General features: G+C 33.8%; 1 protein-coding gene across 1 annotated transcript; it reads right to left on the bottom strand.

Moving 5' to 3' along the window:
- Positions 1-4,746: 4,746 nt before the first annotated feature.
- LOC139875259 (E3 ubiquitin-protein ligase ATL4-like) lies at positions 4,747-5,826 on the bottom strand. The gene has a single exon (XM_071862602.1). The coding sequence runs from the start codon at positions 5,824-5,826 to the stop codon at positions 4,747-4,749; it is 1,080 nt and encodes a 359-aa protein (XP_071718703.1).
- Between the last annotated feature and the right edge of the window lie 12,316 nt (positions 5,827-18,142).

Here is an 18,142-nt window from a genome sequence, read left to right as displayed (position 1 = left end):
GGCCGACCGTGGATCGACCGCAGTTTTCTCTATTACCAAAATCATCCACTTTAAGTTAGACCACTTTGAGGCATCTATAATTTGCAAAATCTTTTTAAACATACTTATAATAGTTGTCCTTTTTGATCTCAAAAGAGTTTTGAACCAAAAGAGGTTAAGTTTTACTAATCACACCTAATGACATCTTAATGACATTTAAAGCCAAATTTAGATTAAACACACAAGTGTTATATCTTTTCATTCTAGTACACAATGTCATTTAAAGATACTAATAATGGTCATTAAAGTCCCAATTAAAGAGTTGCCCTCCCATTAGTTTTATCTACCATTGTATGTTTGTAAATGTAATTAGTCCAAGCTACTCAAGGTTGTAACAAAGATCATTATGTTTCAACTAGACTCAAACTAGTTCATTTGAGATGCAACAATATTCCAAAGGACAAGATACTCCCATAAACAAAATGACAAGTAATTAAGAAAGGGTGATGAAGATTTTGGAAGATAATGGTTTGTCAAGAGACAAAATTCTGCAATTACCTCTTTAGGTAATCAATGACAAATGGTCAAAGATTGGACTTTCCTCTCTAGCTAGCAAATGTCAACCTCCATGCATATGTCCAAGATGAAAGGGGTAATGGAGTTAACTTCTAGGTGTATTAAGCATATTTTGAAGGCTCTATATTTGGTAAAGAATCCAAAAATTCAAAGAAAAATGAGCTCCAACAGATATGTTAAAATGCTGACAGAAGTTGTAAGGCTGAGTACACGGACGACCGTGCTTCGACCGCAGTTTTGTCTGTCAATATTTTCTTGGAATATAAATACACCACTTTGCCAAACTAGAGACCATCTCTTTCCAACATTCTTTCAAAGTCATATCTACTGATCTCCCAAGCCTCAAGCACATATCAATGGAGAGATTATAAGAGAGAAAGAGAGATTCTACTTACACTAAGTAGAATTGAAATGTAAACTTTGTACTTATCTTTTGTATCTTTAAGTTTACTTTGTAAGACACTTCCTTAGGGGGGTCAAGGAAGTTAGATAGTTCTTTTGATAGGAAACACCGTCTTACTTAATGATTCAACTTCCTTAAAGGGATCTAGGAAGTTGATCAATTCCATTAGGAATTAAGTTGGTGTGACCTATTGAAGAACTATGAGTGATTGTAAGCTTAGCTATAAGTTTACTTGTAAGCTATATTCTTAAAGGGATCTAGAAGGTAGTTGTGATTTCACTAGGCTAGAGTATTAGGATCTTGTGGTAAGAGCATTTGGTGTTTGTGAATTCTTCAAAGGGACATAAGGGTTCATAAGTAGCGGCTTATCGAGGAGCTAATATTGTATCCAGACACTCCACCGAGTTTGGGGTATCATAGTGAAGAAAACTCTCAATTCGTAGAATTGGGGAGTGGATTAAGGTGGATTAGTTAACATCCACCCGAACTACTATAAATCCTCGTGTTTGTGCACTTACACTTTTTACATACTTGCATTAACAAACACAAACGCTTCCACGCTTAAAACTTATGTTTTGATTGTTAAAGATTTCGAAAAAGTTTTAAGAAATCACTAAGTAACTATTCACCCCCCCCCCTTTCTAGTTACTTACAGAATTGATGACATAGAAGGAGCTTGGATATCCTCTAAGAGAAGCTCAAAGGTAGAGAAGTAATTGAACGGACCCATGTTCCACGATTTAAAGATACGATCCCAAACATCTCTTGCGTGTTTACAAAATATAAATGCGTGATCTACCGATTCCAAACTGTCATCACAAAGAGGACACCGAATACTATGAAGATCGATCCCACGATTATCTAGCTCGACTCTTACGGGAAATTTTTTCTTTGCGGCACGCCAAACAAATATTTCTACTTTTTTCGGGACAAACTTATTTCTGGTTGTTTCCTGTTGTGTACCATATTCGGACAGCAATTGATCATCTATCAGTTTCGATAACCGATTAACACTAAAACCTCCATTGATATCAAGAGACCAAAGTACTTTATCAGGTTTGCTGTTGACAAGTGAAGCCGAAGACAGAAGCTGCTCGAGATCCTCCAGCTCACGTACCACTCTACCTGAGATGACTCGCCTCCAATTCTACGTGTATAGCTCCTCATTATTTGCGGTCATACGAACTTGAACAGAAACATCAGGATTCAACTCAAGCTTGTATAGTCTTGGAAAAAGGTTACATAGCTTATCGTTACCAATCCAATGTTCCTTCCAAAAAAGCGTGTTGCTTCCATTACCCACTGTTTTCACGAAGAAGTCTTTAAAGTGCACCTGCAGATTTTCCATCTCGTTCCCTGCTATAACAATGTTATTCCAAACACCAAGTTTTCGGGACAAAACATTATCCGAAAGTAATCCACCGCTCGCGCCATGAATACTTCGAATAAGCTTTGTCTAAAGTGAACCAGTTTCGGTTTTGAACCTCCACCACCACTTTCCAAGTAAAGATAAATTTTTGCTTTTTAAAGACCCAATATTTAACCCCCCATTCTCATAAGAATTAAGGACATGTTCCCACTTTACCCACGACAATTTGGAACCCGAACCCGACCCACCCCAAAAGAAAATGCATCTCACTCTCTCAAGTATTTTTAGCACACAAGAAGAGGCACGAAATAGCGAGAAATAGTACATTGGCAAGCTCGAAAGAACCGATTTAATCAACACTAATCTTCCTCCAAAAGACATCGATCTCGTCTTCCAACCCGAAAGTTTATTGTTGAATTTATCTATAACCGGGCTCCAATCTTTTACCGAATTCATCTTTGCACCAATAGGCATTCCAAGGTAAATAAAAGGAAAGTTACCCACTTGACATCCCATATGAAGGGCAAGTTGATTAATTTCCGACTCATCTACCCCCACATCATACACATAACTCTTATGAAAGTTGACTTTAAGTCCGGAAGCAAGTTCAAAACATTTGAGGATATTCCTAAGGTTAAAAGCATTGGAATGGCTCCACTCACCAACAAAGAGCGTGTCATCCGCATATTGCAAATGAGAAACGAGAACATTAGAAAAATAATGGTGGATAAGTATAACACTATGGAAGACAATTAACTTCAAGTTTAGAGTTGTATGATCGAATTAAATAGTTAAATGAGTAAAATGAAAAATTGTTAAGTATTGAACAATCTCAAAATACAAATATTAGGGTAAAACTTTGATAACTATCAATTCGACCGGCTCTCAAAAAGTGATTTTAAGATTCATACGAAATATGAGGTAATTCTTACACAGTTACACTTTCATTTTTAATCATACACCGCTAAAAATGTTTTACTGTATAATATTTTAAAGCACATTAGCGGTGTATAGTTAAAAATGTAGTTAAAATGTAGTGATGTATCATTATCCATATAAAAAATTCAAATTTCAAGATCACCAAATGGCAAATGCCCTAGATATGATAAAACTTAGAAAATGTTGATGTAACACACTTATTAAACTTATAAAATGTTCACGATGATATTGATTTATCAAGTCAGCCAGGCCCCAAGATTTAAGTTGTTTACTAAGTCCTACCCATTATCTTAAATCCGAAATTATTGTAATTATTACTATTATATGACAAGACCAGATCACATTGGAACAGATAAAGACATAGAACAAGACAAATGATCCACACTTACAGGAACCAAAATATTACGAGAGCAACTTACTTTATACACACAAAATAAGATTAAAGATTCACATTCGCTTTATTCCATTGGCCCTAACAGAATTTCTTCCTCTAATTTTTTAACTCCAAATTGCAAAATAAAAAAATATAGGAAGCTTAAGTGTGCCAAGAAAAGTTATTTTGTTTCTTAAGTTATTTCATGCCTACTCAATTTCCTATGATTTAAATATTAAACATAAATATGATATGATATATATTGAATAGGATTTTATTTTAAGTTTAACCATCTCAATATAATCCAATGATTGAAATCTCGATGTCCTTACAAAAACTCTTGTGTTCCCGCCTATATCTTGAGGTGGCTAGAAATATAGTCAAATATATAACTTACTTAAACTACGTATATCTAAGTAAATAAAATACATTATTTTCTCAATGACTAAATACTACTTTCATTTTAGGTTAACTTATCTTGGATACCACTAATTTATTTTAATAGTCAAAGTCTCAAAGATAACATTTCAAATATTCCAAAAACTAATTAAAGATTAGGTAACCAAATCTAAAGCTAAAATTTCGAAAGTTGAACAACAATTTCTACCTTAAAAAATATTGATCTGTACCCTAATATGAGATCCAACACAAATATAATTATAATATAATATATAATAATATAAATATAATAATAATAATTATTATAATTACTGTATTAGTATTATTATTATCTTACTATCGTTATTATATTATTATTATTATTATTATTATATTGTTAATTATTATTATTATTATTATTATTATTATTATTATTATTATTATTATTATTATTATTATTATTATTATTATTATTATTATTATTATTATCATTCAGCCTTTATACAAACAAAATAAAAATTCGTGTTAAATATAAAACATCTCATATCCGACTCTCACCTTTTGCTATCCACTCTGCCGGGGATAATATCAAGAGTGGTAATAGAAAAAGATAGAGTTTCCTTAAAAACTACAGTAGAAAAAAAAGAAATTCAAAATAAAATAAAATAAAATAAAATATAATTAAAAAAGAGTATTAATATTGACTCAACCTTTTATGTAAATTTACACCTATACCCCTGACAACCACCGGAAAAGTTCACTGATCTCTTCTCCAACTCTACCACCTTCATAATCATCAACCACCTCACTCCGGCGACTACTTCCGGTAAAAAACCTACCGGAGCCACGAAACGAATGCGACCGTGAAGAAATCGATACCGATACTCTATCAACATAATCACGCAACCAATTCCTCCGTCCACTTCCTGCGTCTATTTCCTCCGCTAAATTCTCCCCCGGCAGCTCCGGCGTAAACAAATCCTTATCTCCGGCAATCCGATCGGAAATTTCTCTTCGATTAATTGATTCAACCGGCACTTCGTATCCGTCGTCGAGAACGTACTCGAACGATCCGCCGACGGAAAACGATCTCCGGTCACCGGAATCATCCGGATTTCGCCGGCGACTAATACTCCCAATCTCGATTCGAAAACTGTTGTTCTGATCGGATAGTGATCGAATTTTGTTCAGTACATCATCTTCGCTAGGGTTTACAGCTGACCTACATAACGGACATGATTGATTCGTTTTAAGCCACATGTCAATACATTCAACATGAAACGCGTGACAACATAACGGAAGTAAACGGAGCTGATCAACGCCGTTAAATTTAGATAAACAAACAGCACAGTCTCCACCGGGAATGTTACCAGTTAGTGACGAAAATGTAAATACAGGAAGCGAATTAGGTTTATTAAAATTAGTATTACTACTGTTGCCATTGTTTACAAAATGAATCACGTGATGTTCACGTGTTCCGTTATGGTCTGGAAACTCAGAAACGACGTCGTTGTTTGAAGATGAAAAAGAATGTACGGATTGAACACGGTTGAAACGGCGAGATATGAATCGTAACAGAAGGTAAATTAAAGCGGAGATGATTATGGCAGAAGCGATAATGATTATAACTATTACGATTGAAGATAATGTTGAAGATGAAGATGAATGTAATATTTGTTGTTGTTGTGGTGGTGATATGATAATGTTATTAGGTGATGGCGTGGCGGTGGCGGTGACGGCGGCGGCATTGTTGTTGAAAAAAGTGGTGGCGGTGGTGAGGAGCGGTGGTGATGGTGGTGACGTGTCCATTTAATGAATATGGAGAAGAAAACGGTGACGTATGGATATATGGGGGAAGTTAAGAAGGGGATAGTGATGAATGTGTGTAATGATATAAATGCTTTCTGGTTTTTTTGGTGTTGGTGAATGTCACGTGATGTGCACGTGAGTATTGATTATGGCTTGGTTGGGTTTGTATGGATTGGGTTTAAAGGCTTTGGTGAAATATAAATTTTACGTGGTTTTTCCTAATGTACACTATTTAGTCGCAACTGAAATACTGAATAGTTTTTAAATCCTTTTGTAGTCCTCAAAATTTTAACCTAATATTTCTTACTATAATAACTAAGTTATTTTATTGAAATAGCTATGTTGTGGAAACTCAAATTGAATAAAAAAACATTCAAATAAATGCACGGGATGTTACAAGTAGCACACACATGGGGGGTGTTGTCCAACTCCTGCACTATATGAATGCAAGAGAATTAGTTGAATACATAAAGTATTATTATTATACAAACTATTAGACAAAATTTATGAATAGTATCAGAAATATTTTCGTTTTTGCACTATTTTTCTCTTCCTTTCTTTTAAATAACACCACAAACACCCGTCACACTTTGTTCAAAATTTAAAATCGGCCCCCAAAACGGGGGGTTAAAGTGTCAAATCAAAATTTTCATAAAATATCTTAAATAAACTCTACTCAAATATTCAACGTGTCATATATTCTCGCTTGCAACGAGTTAAATTGTTCCGACACCATCGTTAAACTCGAAATAATTTTATGAACACAATGTCACTAACTATATGTAAAACAGACACTTTTTAAAAAACGCTAAATATTTAGGGTACTTTTCATATACTTTGATTTTTGACTCGCTGACTCCGTAACTAAACACAATAAAATACATTAAAAACCGAACTCCGGCGCGAAGCGAGGGGAGAACTAGTTTTACACAATTCTATAAATCGAATTGATTATATAAATACAAATATATGATCCATAATTGTTTACATGGATATGAGTTAAACAAATTTTATTACAATGGTTGAAGCATAAATACGATGGGTGAGCATAAGTTAAAGAACTTTTTTTTACTAAAAATAACGAGAACTTGTATATAGAAATGAAAACGTCCAAAAAAATATCAACTAACAAGGATACAAAATAAAATCAAGCGAGACTCACACCTAAAAAACAACAAGCGAACTAAAAATTATCTGTAACTGAACCTTGACGTATAGAAACCAAACTCCAACTAAACGCAACACGAACGCAACAGAATACTTAACACAACTAATAAGAGTATGAATCAAAACAAGTACACAACAAAACAAACAGCTTTAACAATCATTGGGGCCCACTTTTTCATCAACTATCTCGCGTCTAATTTCTTTGCCCGATCAGTTGTCAAACTTGTAAGATAAAGAATTTGAAGAACCATCGCCAACCAAGATAGTGATTGAAGGGGTTAATAAACCTCGATCCACTAATTCTTGAAAGAAACCTTAACCGTTCAACTCGCTACCCCGACCGAAGAAACACTACTGAGACTGTCTAAATGAACTTCCTTAAACAATTCTTGCACCGCGGACTATCGGTTATGCAGTGGATTCATTAAGTCGGACTATCGGTAGACTGTAGCCTGATAAGCTAAGTCGTGTGCTCGTATAAGTCGATGATCCTCATATTTTCAGTTATGGTTATATGCTAGTTCAGGACGTTAGCATATCTGTGACCCTTGCATGTTCAGTTGCTTATGCTTGGTCTGTTAGATTGTACCCATTCACTTAGCAGTTGTGTTAATTCTCCCACATTTTCACCCATTGCAGGTTTAGGTACTGCTGTTCAGAAGGGTGTTACAGACGGGTTTGAAGACATGTTTGACTATGAGCTTAACTCTGATGTTTTCTTGCTTTGTATTGTTTTTATGTAACACCGCTGTTATGAAAAGTTGTAATGGATGATAACTAAGTGGATTTCTTAACTATGGTTTGTAAACATTAACTAAGGTTATTTTGGTAATTATGTATTTATTTCTGCTGTGATTTTAAAAAAAATCTGGGTGTTACATTTGCAGACTCCAACAAACATTTATCGAAAGACAAAACCCAGTTTACACTAGCGTGATCTGAGAGTTTTGAAACCCACACCTCATATCTCAAGCACCCTTATCTCTAAATCCACCATGACAAAATCATGAATGTGTTTCCCTTTTGACGATTTGACAAACGCATAAAAAGAGACAACGCTACCCAAAGACGAGGATAAATTAGTCACTTCAATATCCTCGCCAAATAATTTGACCACGTCCATAACACTATCTTTCGAAGAAAACTTCACTGGAATACCCATTATTCTAACTAAGAAAACTGAAAGAACGAATCGGCCAAAGGAGCAGTGTAACGTCCCGTCAAAATCGTTATTGACGTGGTACATTAACAAATGGTCCCAAAACGAGGTTATGTCCCCCTATATTAAACATTTTAAATAAATACTGAATTCATTATTCTAAAGTTTTTCAAAAATGGACAGTTGCTAAAAATAGCATGTTACTAAAAATAGTAAGTTCCCCAAAATAGTAGCTTTCTAAAAATAGAAACTTCTCCAAATAGTAAGTTGACCAAAAGTCAGAGTCATCCAACATCTAACATAATCTAATAAAGACTGAATGTAACAATGTTTTAAATGATGCCAAATAAGGCTCCAGATGCAAACCTATGGACTTCTACGGCGGAAGCAACTTAAGGACCCGAGAATAAAACATGCCAAAAAGTTAACACGAATGTTGGTGAATTATAGGTTTAATATTGCCAACAATAATAAAGATAGACCACAAGATTTCATGCTCAAAAGCATCATCAAAAGGTTCCATAAAAGTTCATCTAAAATATTCTACAGTTTTGAGCACCCGATAAGCAAGTTTAACGTAGAAAATAAGTTACCCTTTGTATTAAAAACTACACCTAATCAAGTTTCTTCTAACAAAGTACTATACACCCGTTAAATGCTAGCACGACTAGCCCGGATGGAGTTGTAAAAATCTATGGATCCATGTATTCGAGCCCACCAGTTCAAAAATCAGTAGTTAACAGCTACCAAGCTAAGCGATTTGTGATTCAAACTCAACGTAAAATAAAGTAAACACTTGTGTCTATTGCATAAAAATAAAATTTGCATGTATCCTCGTATCAAAAGATTAATAGTTAAAAATGAGACTACAACTTACCTTGAGTGCACAACAAAAACCTCAAACAACTTACCTTGGTAAAATAGTGTCTAATTGACTAAGTTGGGTCATAGTGTAATCATATTCATATTGCTCAAGTCCGACACAAAAGTCAACAATAATCAACCAAGGTCAACCAAAGTTAACAAGAGTCAATAAATGTCAACACTTTCAGTTAGTAGTCATACTCAAAATTTGACCTCAAATATACAAGTTTTACATCTCATAATCTTTTTCATAAAACAATTAAGTATTAAACAATACGCCTAAGGTTTAATGTAACGACCCGGATTTTTTCGATCATTTTATACATATAAGATTAATATTTACATAAATTAAACATTACCAATATGATAAGCAATCCAAATTGTTGAGTCTTGTGTTTTTGAAAAGAGTTTTACACAACGTTTGACCGTCCAATTTGATCGATGATATCACGAACTATATAACATACAATAATTATACGATTGTGTACATATACGTATTTATACATATTTAACATGATCTAAGGATGGTTTAACATCTCATTGTGTACTAATAACAATGAGTTATAAGTATACTTTGAGACTACTAACTTAAGTTTTCAAAACGATAACTATACGTAACGTTCTTTGACATATATATACCTATAACTTATAATGCTTATACAAGTATCATATAAATATGTATTTAATCACTTTTAAAGGACTTATATACATAAAACAATATAAGTATATTTACAAAAGATAGCTATATTTGAATCCTCGTTCCGTTTCCTCAAGATAGCTATATTTGAATACTATTGGTAAATACACATCAAATTAACATCCTAATCAACCTAAAATCTGCCCTATATATGAGGTAAAATCAAATTGGAAGTTAGCTTGACTAATTACACAAAATTACAACATGAAAATTTGTTTGTGTCTCCCCATTTTCACGCCATTTAATGGCTAGTAGGTACCTCATTTTGATTCAATTTTCTACTTCCATTTCCTAGCTAAACACACACACTTTCATAAGCCTTAAACACCTTAAACATCTCAGCAAATAACCATGAAGATCTAGCCTCAAAAACAAGCTTTAATCATCATAAGAAAAGCCAATCAAGAACACTACAAGTTACTACTTCCATTTTAAGTTTATACTTCAAGAATTCCAAGCTATCAAGAAGACCTTCAACCTAAAGTTTCTCTTCTTATTTTTACAGTAGCTTTATCCAAGTAACTTGAGGTAGTAAACTCATTCATGATCTTATTCGATTCATATTCATATAGCTATCTTATTTTGAGTTATAAATTATAACAACAAGAACATAGTTTGAATGATTTCAAACTTGTTCGCAAACTAAATAGATCCTTCTAACTTGACTTTTAAAACACTTCAAGATCTGTAACATATCATAATGAAATGCTAACTTAACAAGATACAACTTGTTTTTACAAAGAACACCTTAAAACTGAATCTACGTCGTCGGAGTGCAACCGGGGGCTGTTTTGGGTTGGATAATTAAAAACCATCTTAAACTTTGAATTGGAAGTTTATATTCTGGAAAAATGATATTTCTTATGAATATGTTAATATATAAAAATCTCATGGTATAACTCAAAGTGTAAGTATTTTTATAAAAATGATCATCTAGATGTTGTTTTTATGACGGAAATGATCACTTTCATAAGATTCACCCAAGTTTGACCTATAACCTATGATTTCGAATGAAAACTAAGGTATTTATAGTTCATATTCATAAATAATGGCTCGATCCAAGGAAGTGGCAAGTTGAACCAACAAAAACAGAGTTGTATTGAAGAAACTACGGCTAAAACAAAATCGGGTATCCGAAGCTAGTTTAGCTACGAAAATATTTTGACTAAAACCAAACTAATCATATCTTGGCTAATTAACATGATATTTTATATATATTTACTCATGATTTGATTTTACATATTTCAGGACCACCCGTAAACAACACGAGAAGATTAATTATAAGACCTCATGATTGTACGCAACACGTCATTTGACAACACGGTACTTTATGTACGCAACACGTCATTTGACAACACGGTACCATGGGTCGAGATTAATTCCGATCAATACGAATACAATGAGGTCTTTATTTATTTTATTGAGCAATTAATTGTGGACCACTAACATCGGACTGCTAACTACGGACTAATAGATATTAAAAGTATTATAAGTACATATGTAACGATTATTTGAAAAGAAAATATGTTGATATATATTATATATGGTTCGGTTCGTGATATCTATCGGAGACCAAGTCGTGTTAAATATCTTCAAGGCAAAAGTGAGTATATAAACCCACTTTTAAACTCTAAATATTTTGGGATGAGAATACATACATTTTATGATTTACGTTATGGATACAAGTGATTAAAAATATATATTCTACGTTGAGTTGTACCACTAGCATACTTCCCTGTAACTTGGTAACTACTATTTACATGCGGTATTGTAAACGCGAATCCTATTGATAGATCTATCGGGCCTGATAACCCCAACTGGACTGGACGACCAGTATTCAACGGTTGCACAGTACTTCATTTCGGTGATTACACTTGGTACGGTGTAGTAAGATTTCATAATAAAGGGAATATGCGACGTTGATTAAATGTTAAGTATGGTTATCAAGTGCTCAACCACTTAGAATATTTTTATTAAAACGTTTATGTATATTAAATCTTGTGGTCAATATTTATAAGGCTGCTAGCATTAAACCTATATCTCACCAACTTTATGTTGACGTTTTAAGCATGTTTATTCTCAGGTGATAATTAAAAGCTTCCGCTGCATTATGCCGAATTTAAGCAGAATTTGGAGTATACATATTTGTGTCAAATATAAAACTGCATATCGGAAGATTTGTAATGTGAAATATGTTGAAAATCATATTGTTATTATCAAATGTAAAGTTTGTAAAACTAAGATTATCGCTAAACGGTAATCATTATTATGCTGTTTGAACATTTGATTATAATAAAGGTTATGGTTTGTATTATAAAAACGTATGTGGATTTTGAAAAATGTCACTTATAGAGGTCAATACCTCACAATGACACCAATAAGAACGTGACGTTTATAATCGATATGAACAGGACACTACATTTAACAATTTCCTTTGACTCACAAATGTTGACCAAATAAAATCTAACTGATGTTAACTGATTATATTATAAGTCATATGTTGATATCGGGCAAAAAGTCACGTTTTTACCCCCTAAATCAGGCCCTAAAACAATAAAGATTAAAACTTTATCGGAAAAATTATCGTTTTTTTAGTTGATTTTATAGATTAAGTAATTACAAAGGTGATGCAAAAAGAATCAAGTAAAACGGAGCTAAAACGAAGATTCTAGAGCGAAAACGGTGAAAGACAAGAAATCAAGTTACGATCCAGTGAATCAAGCCTGACCAAGCAAGCCATACGGCCTGCCATACAGCCTGCCAATACGTGCCACCACACGAGCCACCATGCGGCCTGCCAAGCATACGGTCTGCCAAAAACGTGATGCCATACGCCCTGCCAGGCGTATGCAGGCAAATTCCAAGCCTATTTAAAGGGCCTTTCTCCATCCATTCCAACACACACTCAACTTGAAATACAATTTATATTTTCAATATTTTAGGTAGTTTTTAGTAGTAGTTAGCTTAGCTTTTATTTTCCGGAGGATATCCCGGCGAGTCCTTGCGATTCCGGGCAGATTAGTTCGGCTTTTTCAGGTTTTTTTCGAAACGCTTGTCTTTTGTATTAAATATGTATTCTTACTCTTTATATTTAATAATGCATTCCGATATTGCCATGATAGCTTAATTTATCTGTATGTTGCCATGATAGAAGTTTGGGTTAGCGTAATTATGTTAATATAGTACGATTACTGTTATAATACTGAACTAGGAAGTCTGATAGATTTGTATGCTAGCATCTTAAGGATTGACCAACTTAGGTTGTGATAAGGACTTGTCTACCTATATGAAATTAGCTACTTCATAGGATTAAGACCCCTGGTTATACTGTATCTGAAGATTCTATGAACTCGGTATGGCCAGAGTTCCCGAGAGGCATCTAATGCACTTTTAGGACACGGAACCTAGGAATTGAGACATGAATGACCTAGTATGCCTATTGACTGTTCTGAAGAGACCTCTTAGGAGCTGTTAAGATCTAGTTAGTGCCTCTACTGTATGACCCAAGCTTATTGCATGTTCTTGTTTGATTGTTGCCCTAGGTCTTAGTCATATCAACTGTTTAGGTACTTATTAGGTTTCTATCTGTTTTACTATCAGTATATTAACTGTAATGCTGTATAATATTTGATTTTTTGTGATCTCACTAGTATGATGAAATGGTTGTTAGTTGTCATTTAAGGTTTGCCAACTTAAACCGACGGACTCCTTCCGTTTGTGATTAGTGTTCAATCAACACGGCACGTTGTTATTCAGTTATCTAAACTGATAACGAGGGTTAGGATTAGAGCTTAACTCACTAATAACCTAGTACTCTACTGAGGATAACCTCCGAGGTATTGTTACAATTCAGTTATACGACCAAGTGACATACTTCTCACTGCTCAAAGAGAACTCCGAGAGTTCAGAGATAAGTAGGTCTGTGTAATTGGCTCATCCAACCAGATCAACATCAATCCAAGCATAGTCTTAACATAAGCATAATTACCTTTCCCTAACCCAATACTGATATCTTGGTCAACATTTCCTTGATCTGCATACTCCAGATATCCTCCCACTTTATTTACCTCTTTTCTGCATTTAGGACCTTTAGCTAAAATCAACTACTATCTTTTATCCAGGTAATTTAACTAAAAGACAATTATCCACTTGATCTTCACTAGGTTAACTTACACCTTCTAACCTTAGAAAGTAAAGTAATTTAGGCCCCACAAAATATAAATAAACGAAGACACTGTGTGCACCCGAATCGGACACCCTGCGACCTAACGACACCGCAGAAATAAAACCGTCCGTTAGTGGCACATCATATGTCAACTTATAAAAAGTAACTCAAGTAGAGACAATGTTTAGTAGTGTCACTACATGGCTTAAACCATGTCACACTGCTTATCACTACTTCAAATACCATGTAACCCTTTGACTTAACAAAATACAAGAAATGACATGTATACTGACTCAGCAACATTCATTTAGTTCAAAAGGTTCACCACTTAAATTAGCAAAAATTATATTCCAAAGATTTACCAGATTAACTCGGTTTAACAGTTTAATTCATACGAATTATACAATTAAATGAATACAACTCTAGATCATCCAATTCCACTTAAAATAGTTTGGTATTTAGGTAATAAGATTGTATAAAAATAATTAGGGCTCAATCATTTTCATTATTTTATAACACAAAACGTTTGCAAAAACAACGGTTTAAATTAAGGATTACAGCAGTAACTTCTCGATTTTCTAGAAAAAATAATTGCAACTCCAAATCAATTACCGCCAATTGTAGAAGGTTCATTTTTAAGTCGAGAACCTACAAAAAAAAAAATCCCCATGACCTGGTTCGACTTAGAAAAGTCTGAGCAACTGCATACGTTAATAATGGTCAGTTCGGTCTTCAGAAATCGAATTTTAAGCGTATCTTTTAAACCGTTCAACAAAATTAAGCATTTTATATATGAAAAAGTTAAATTATTTTCGTTAGAAATCCATCTGCGAACTTATTATAATCATATACTGATTTTTACTCATCGAAATCAGCAATAACAAATTCGTATTTTAACAAAAAGTCATCAAACGCTAAAATTAATACAAAAACGCAGAGCCAAAGACTTGATTACACTATTAAACATGATAAATAAAAGTAAAATAGAAATTTGCGTTTTAAGATAATACCCAAAACGCAAAATTGAAGGTAGCTATGCGTAGAGAATCACGTATTGAACACGAATACGTAATCAATTAGCCAATCAAGTAAGAAATCGATGTGTTTTTAATGATGATAAGTCACAATGATGTTGATGATGAATACATATGGGTGTATGTGACGATCGGGAGAGTAGTAAGAATAAAACGTACGGGTTTGATTTGACTAAATGGATTAATGGGTTAATCATCGTTTAAGTCTTTTGGAGTGGGCTAAAAATCATGGGCCATAGTGAATGTGTTGAGTTGGGTGTCCTGACCGAATACATCAAGAGAGAAAGAAGTTTCAGGCTTCATCTTTTATCTAGCTAATTTTACGTACCACAAGTCTTAACAGTCTAATAATTAAACGTCCCTAAAACGCTAAACCTTCTATCGTTCCAACATATTGGTTTAATTATAAAATTAAGAATAAAAATTCTTAATTACGTATTACCATCAGAAAAATATTACAAATAATATTCATAGAAATTTATAACATATATCTGTTATCTTCTAATCCTATGATACAAATCAATTAATGGTCGTTATAGGTAATCGTTAAATTTTATGAATAGGAATTCTTAACTTCATAATAATTTCCAAGTAAATATCAAATAATATTTATAAATAAATAATAACACATAAATGTTATCTTATTAAGGTAGAACATAAAAGTCATATAATGGTTGCTAAATATTTAATGGATAAACTTATCGAAAAAGGAGGGTCGTTACATTACCTACCCGTTAAAGAAATTTATGTCCCGAAATTTAGCTAGTGACAATCGCCGCCGTTGCATCTAAGAACAAATGTGGGTATTTCCAATTCATCTAATCCGTCACGCTCCTAAATGAACTCGGGTCCCCGTGTAACGACCCATCCCGTTATCCATCCAAAAACGTGCAAAAAAAAAAAAAAAAAAAAAAATTTGTAACCCAGTTCATCTGGATGGCGTCCAGTTATCTGGACGGCGTCCAGTTGTGAAGACCAGGACGGCGTCCAGCCATCTGGGACGGCGTCCAAATGTACTAAAATATTCTGATCAGTTTTTCAAACACACGCGAGCAGAAAACCCACTTCCCGACACTTTTAAACCAAAACACTTTCACAATATGTTATAATAATTAAAACTAAGAGTTTTCCATAATAAAATCGAGTTTTACAACCCCGGGCCCACATCGACCCAAATTACAACCAAGTGACCATTTCGACCCATTTAGTTAAATTCAAAACATAGACCGAGCATGGGATTGGGGATACGCTACCCAATCCTAATCAAATCCAAAAGCAAGTCTTCTAAAGCAACTACGCAAGTCCACTAATTCCCACGCTTACCCGAGCCACCGCATCCGTGCAATCTATAAAAGTGTAAACAACGAGAGGGTAAGCTAACGCTTAGTGAGTGAGAATATACTACATACATATATATGCATAAAATGGACACGCCACACAATGTATCAAATACCGCATACCGGAGCATCCAAGCATAAAGGTGTGATGACCCGAAAATTTTTGACTTATTTAAACCAATTCTCTATACGATTTATTATTTTAACACGTTAAACAAAGTCTGTTAGATTGAGTCTCAAAATATTAGAACTGTTTCATATATACAATTACCTTTGACTACTCTCGACGATTCATGAACAATTATATGTATGTATATATATATATGTGTACAAGTAAAAATGACTTTCCTACAGTAAAACCCTATTTGCTACAGTAAAAATTACTTGCTACAGTAAAACACTATTTGCTACAGTGAAACCGTATTTTGCTACAGTGCTACAGTGAAAACGAGTTTGCTACAGTGATTTGCTACAGTAAACACCATTTGCTACAGTAAACACTATTTGCCACAGTAAAACACTATTTGCTACAGTAAAACACTATTTGCTACAGTACACTATTTGATGTCGACGAACTAGCAAACAAAAACAGAAAAGGTGGCCATGCGATCGCATGGCAAAAACACTGAAAAGTCATGCGATCGCATGAGCTACAGTAAATCGAAAAGTACTATAAAAGGTCAGTTTTGCTCGACGAATTTTCATAATAATTTAAGTACGTAAATTTTATATTTATAATTATAATTATAATTATAATTTTAAGTTTAATAATAATAAAGTATATTCGAGGGTATTTTTAATTCGGGTTTCAAACCGTTTTAAAATAAGGAAATTTTGGGTATTGTTCGGGGTATTGTTCTTGAATCCAAGACCAACCATACAGTCGTCTACCATCATTACGTCTACGCAATTTGCCTACAATATTGAATCGCAATATTGAACTGTGAGTTATAGTCTCCCTTTTTAAATACTTTAAATATTTTTGGGCTGAGAATACATGCAATTTATTTTAAACGTAATAAGACACAAGTACATACAAAATTCTACACTGAGTTAAACCGAAAATCCCTTAGCTTTGGTAACTAGTAGCTGCCAGTACATAGGATATGGACTGGTGGGCGCGAATAATTGTATATGGATCCATAGGGCTTGACATCCCCGTCCGAGCTAGAGCGCTAGCCTTTTAACGGACGTATGTTATTTGAGTTTAAGACACGTTGGTTTGCGTGTATTAAAACGAATGGGGTAATTATCACTATAGCATTAAGTTTAGTTACCAAGGTGCTCTGTTACGTAGAATCTATTGATAAACTTTTGATGAAATCTTGTGGTCTATCTTTATACATGTTTATGACTCGAGCAATTAAACCTATAACTCACCAACATTCGTGTTGACTTTTTAGCATGTTTTATTCTCAGGTCCTTAGAATGCTTCCGCTGTGATGTGCTTGTTGCCTGCATGGAGTCTCTCATGCTTTGTACAAAATTTATTGCATTCAAAATAAAACTGCGTTGTGTAATAAATAATTGGACTGTGATGTCAACTTGTAAATTAAAGACTTATGTATTTCGGGGTTTTGCTTATACCTAAGCACTTGCCCACATGTTTATAACTTTCTATGTTTAGAAAGTCACTTATTTTAATGAATGCAATATTTTATCAAAACGTATCATATAGAGGTCAAAACCTCACTGTGGAATCAATGATTAACGTGCCGCGTCAATAGCGATTTTGACGGGTCGTTACAGTTGGTATCCGAGCTTGAGGTCATAGGGAACCAGAAATTACATTAGCGTGTTTAACTGGTAATTGTTAGGATGCATTAGTGAGTCTGGACTATGACCATATTTGTTTTTACTGATTTTTTCTTATCATTTGGTCAAAAACATTAT

Source organism: Rutidosis leptorrhynchoides, chromosome 11, assembly GCF_046630445.1.
Source record: "Rutidosis leptorrhynchoides isolate AG116_Rl617_1_P2 chromosome 11, CSIRO_AGI_Rlap_v1, whole genome shotgun sequence".
Taxonomy (NCBI): Eukaryota; Viridiplantae; Streptophyta; class Magnoliopsida; order Asterales; family Asteraceae; genus Rutidosis; species Rutidosis leptorrhynchoides.
The sequence above is the reverse complement of the archived record's forward strand: the minus strand, read 5'-3'. Positions and strand labels throughout refer to the sequence as shown.

Excerpts from the sequence above, each read along its gene's own strand:
- LOC139875259 (XM_071862602.1), bottom strand. The coding sequence starts at position 5,826 with ATGGACACGTCACCACCATCACCACCGCTCCTCACCACCGCCACCACT.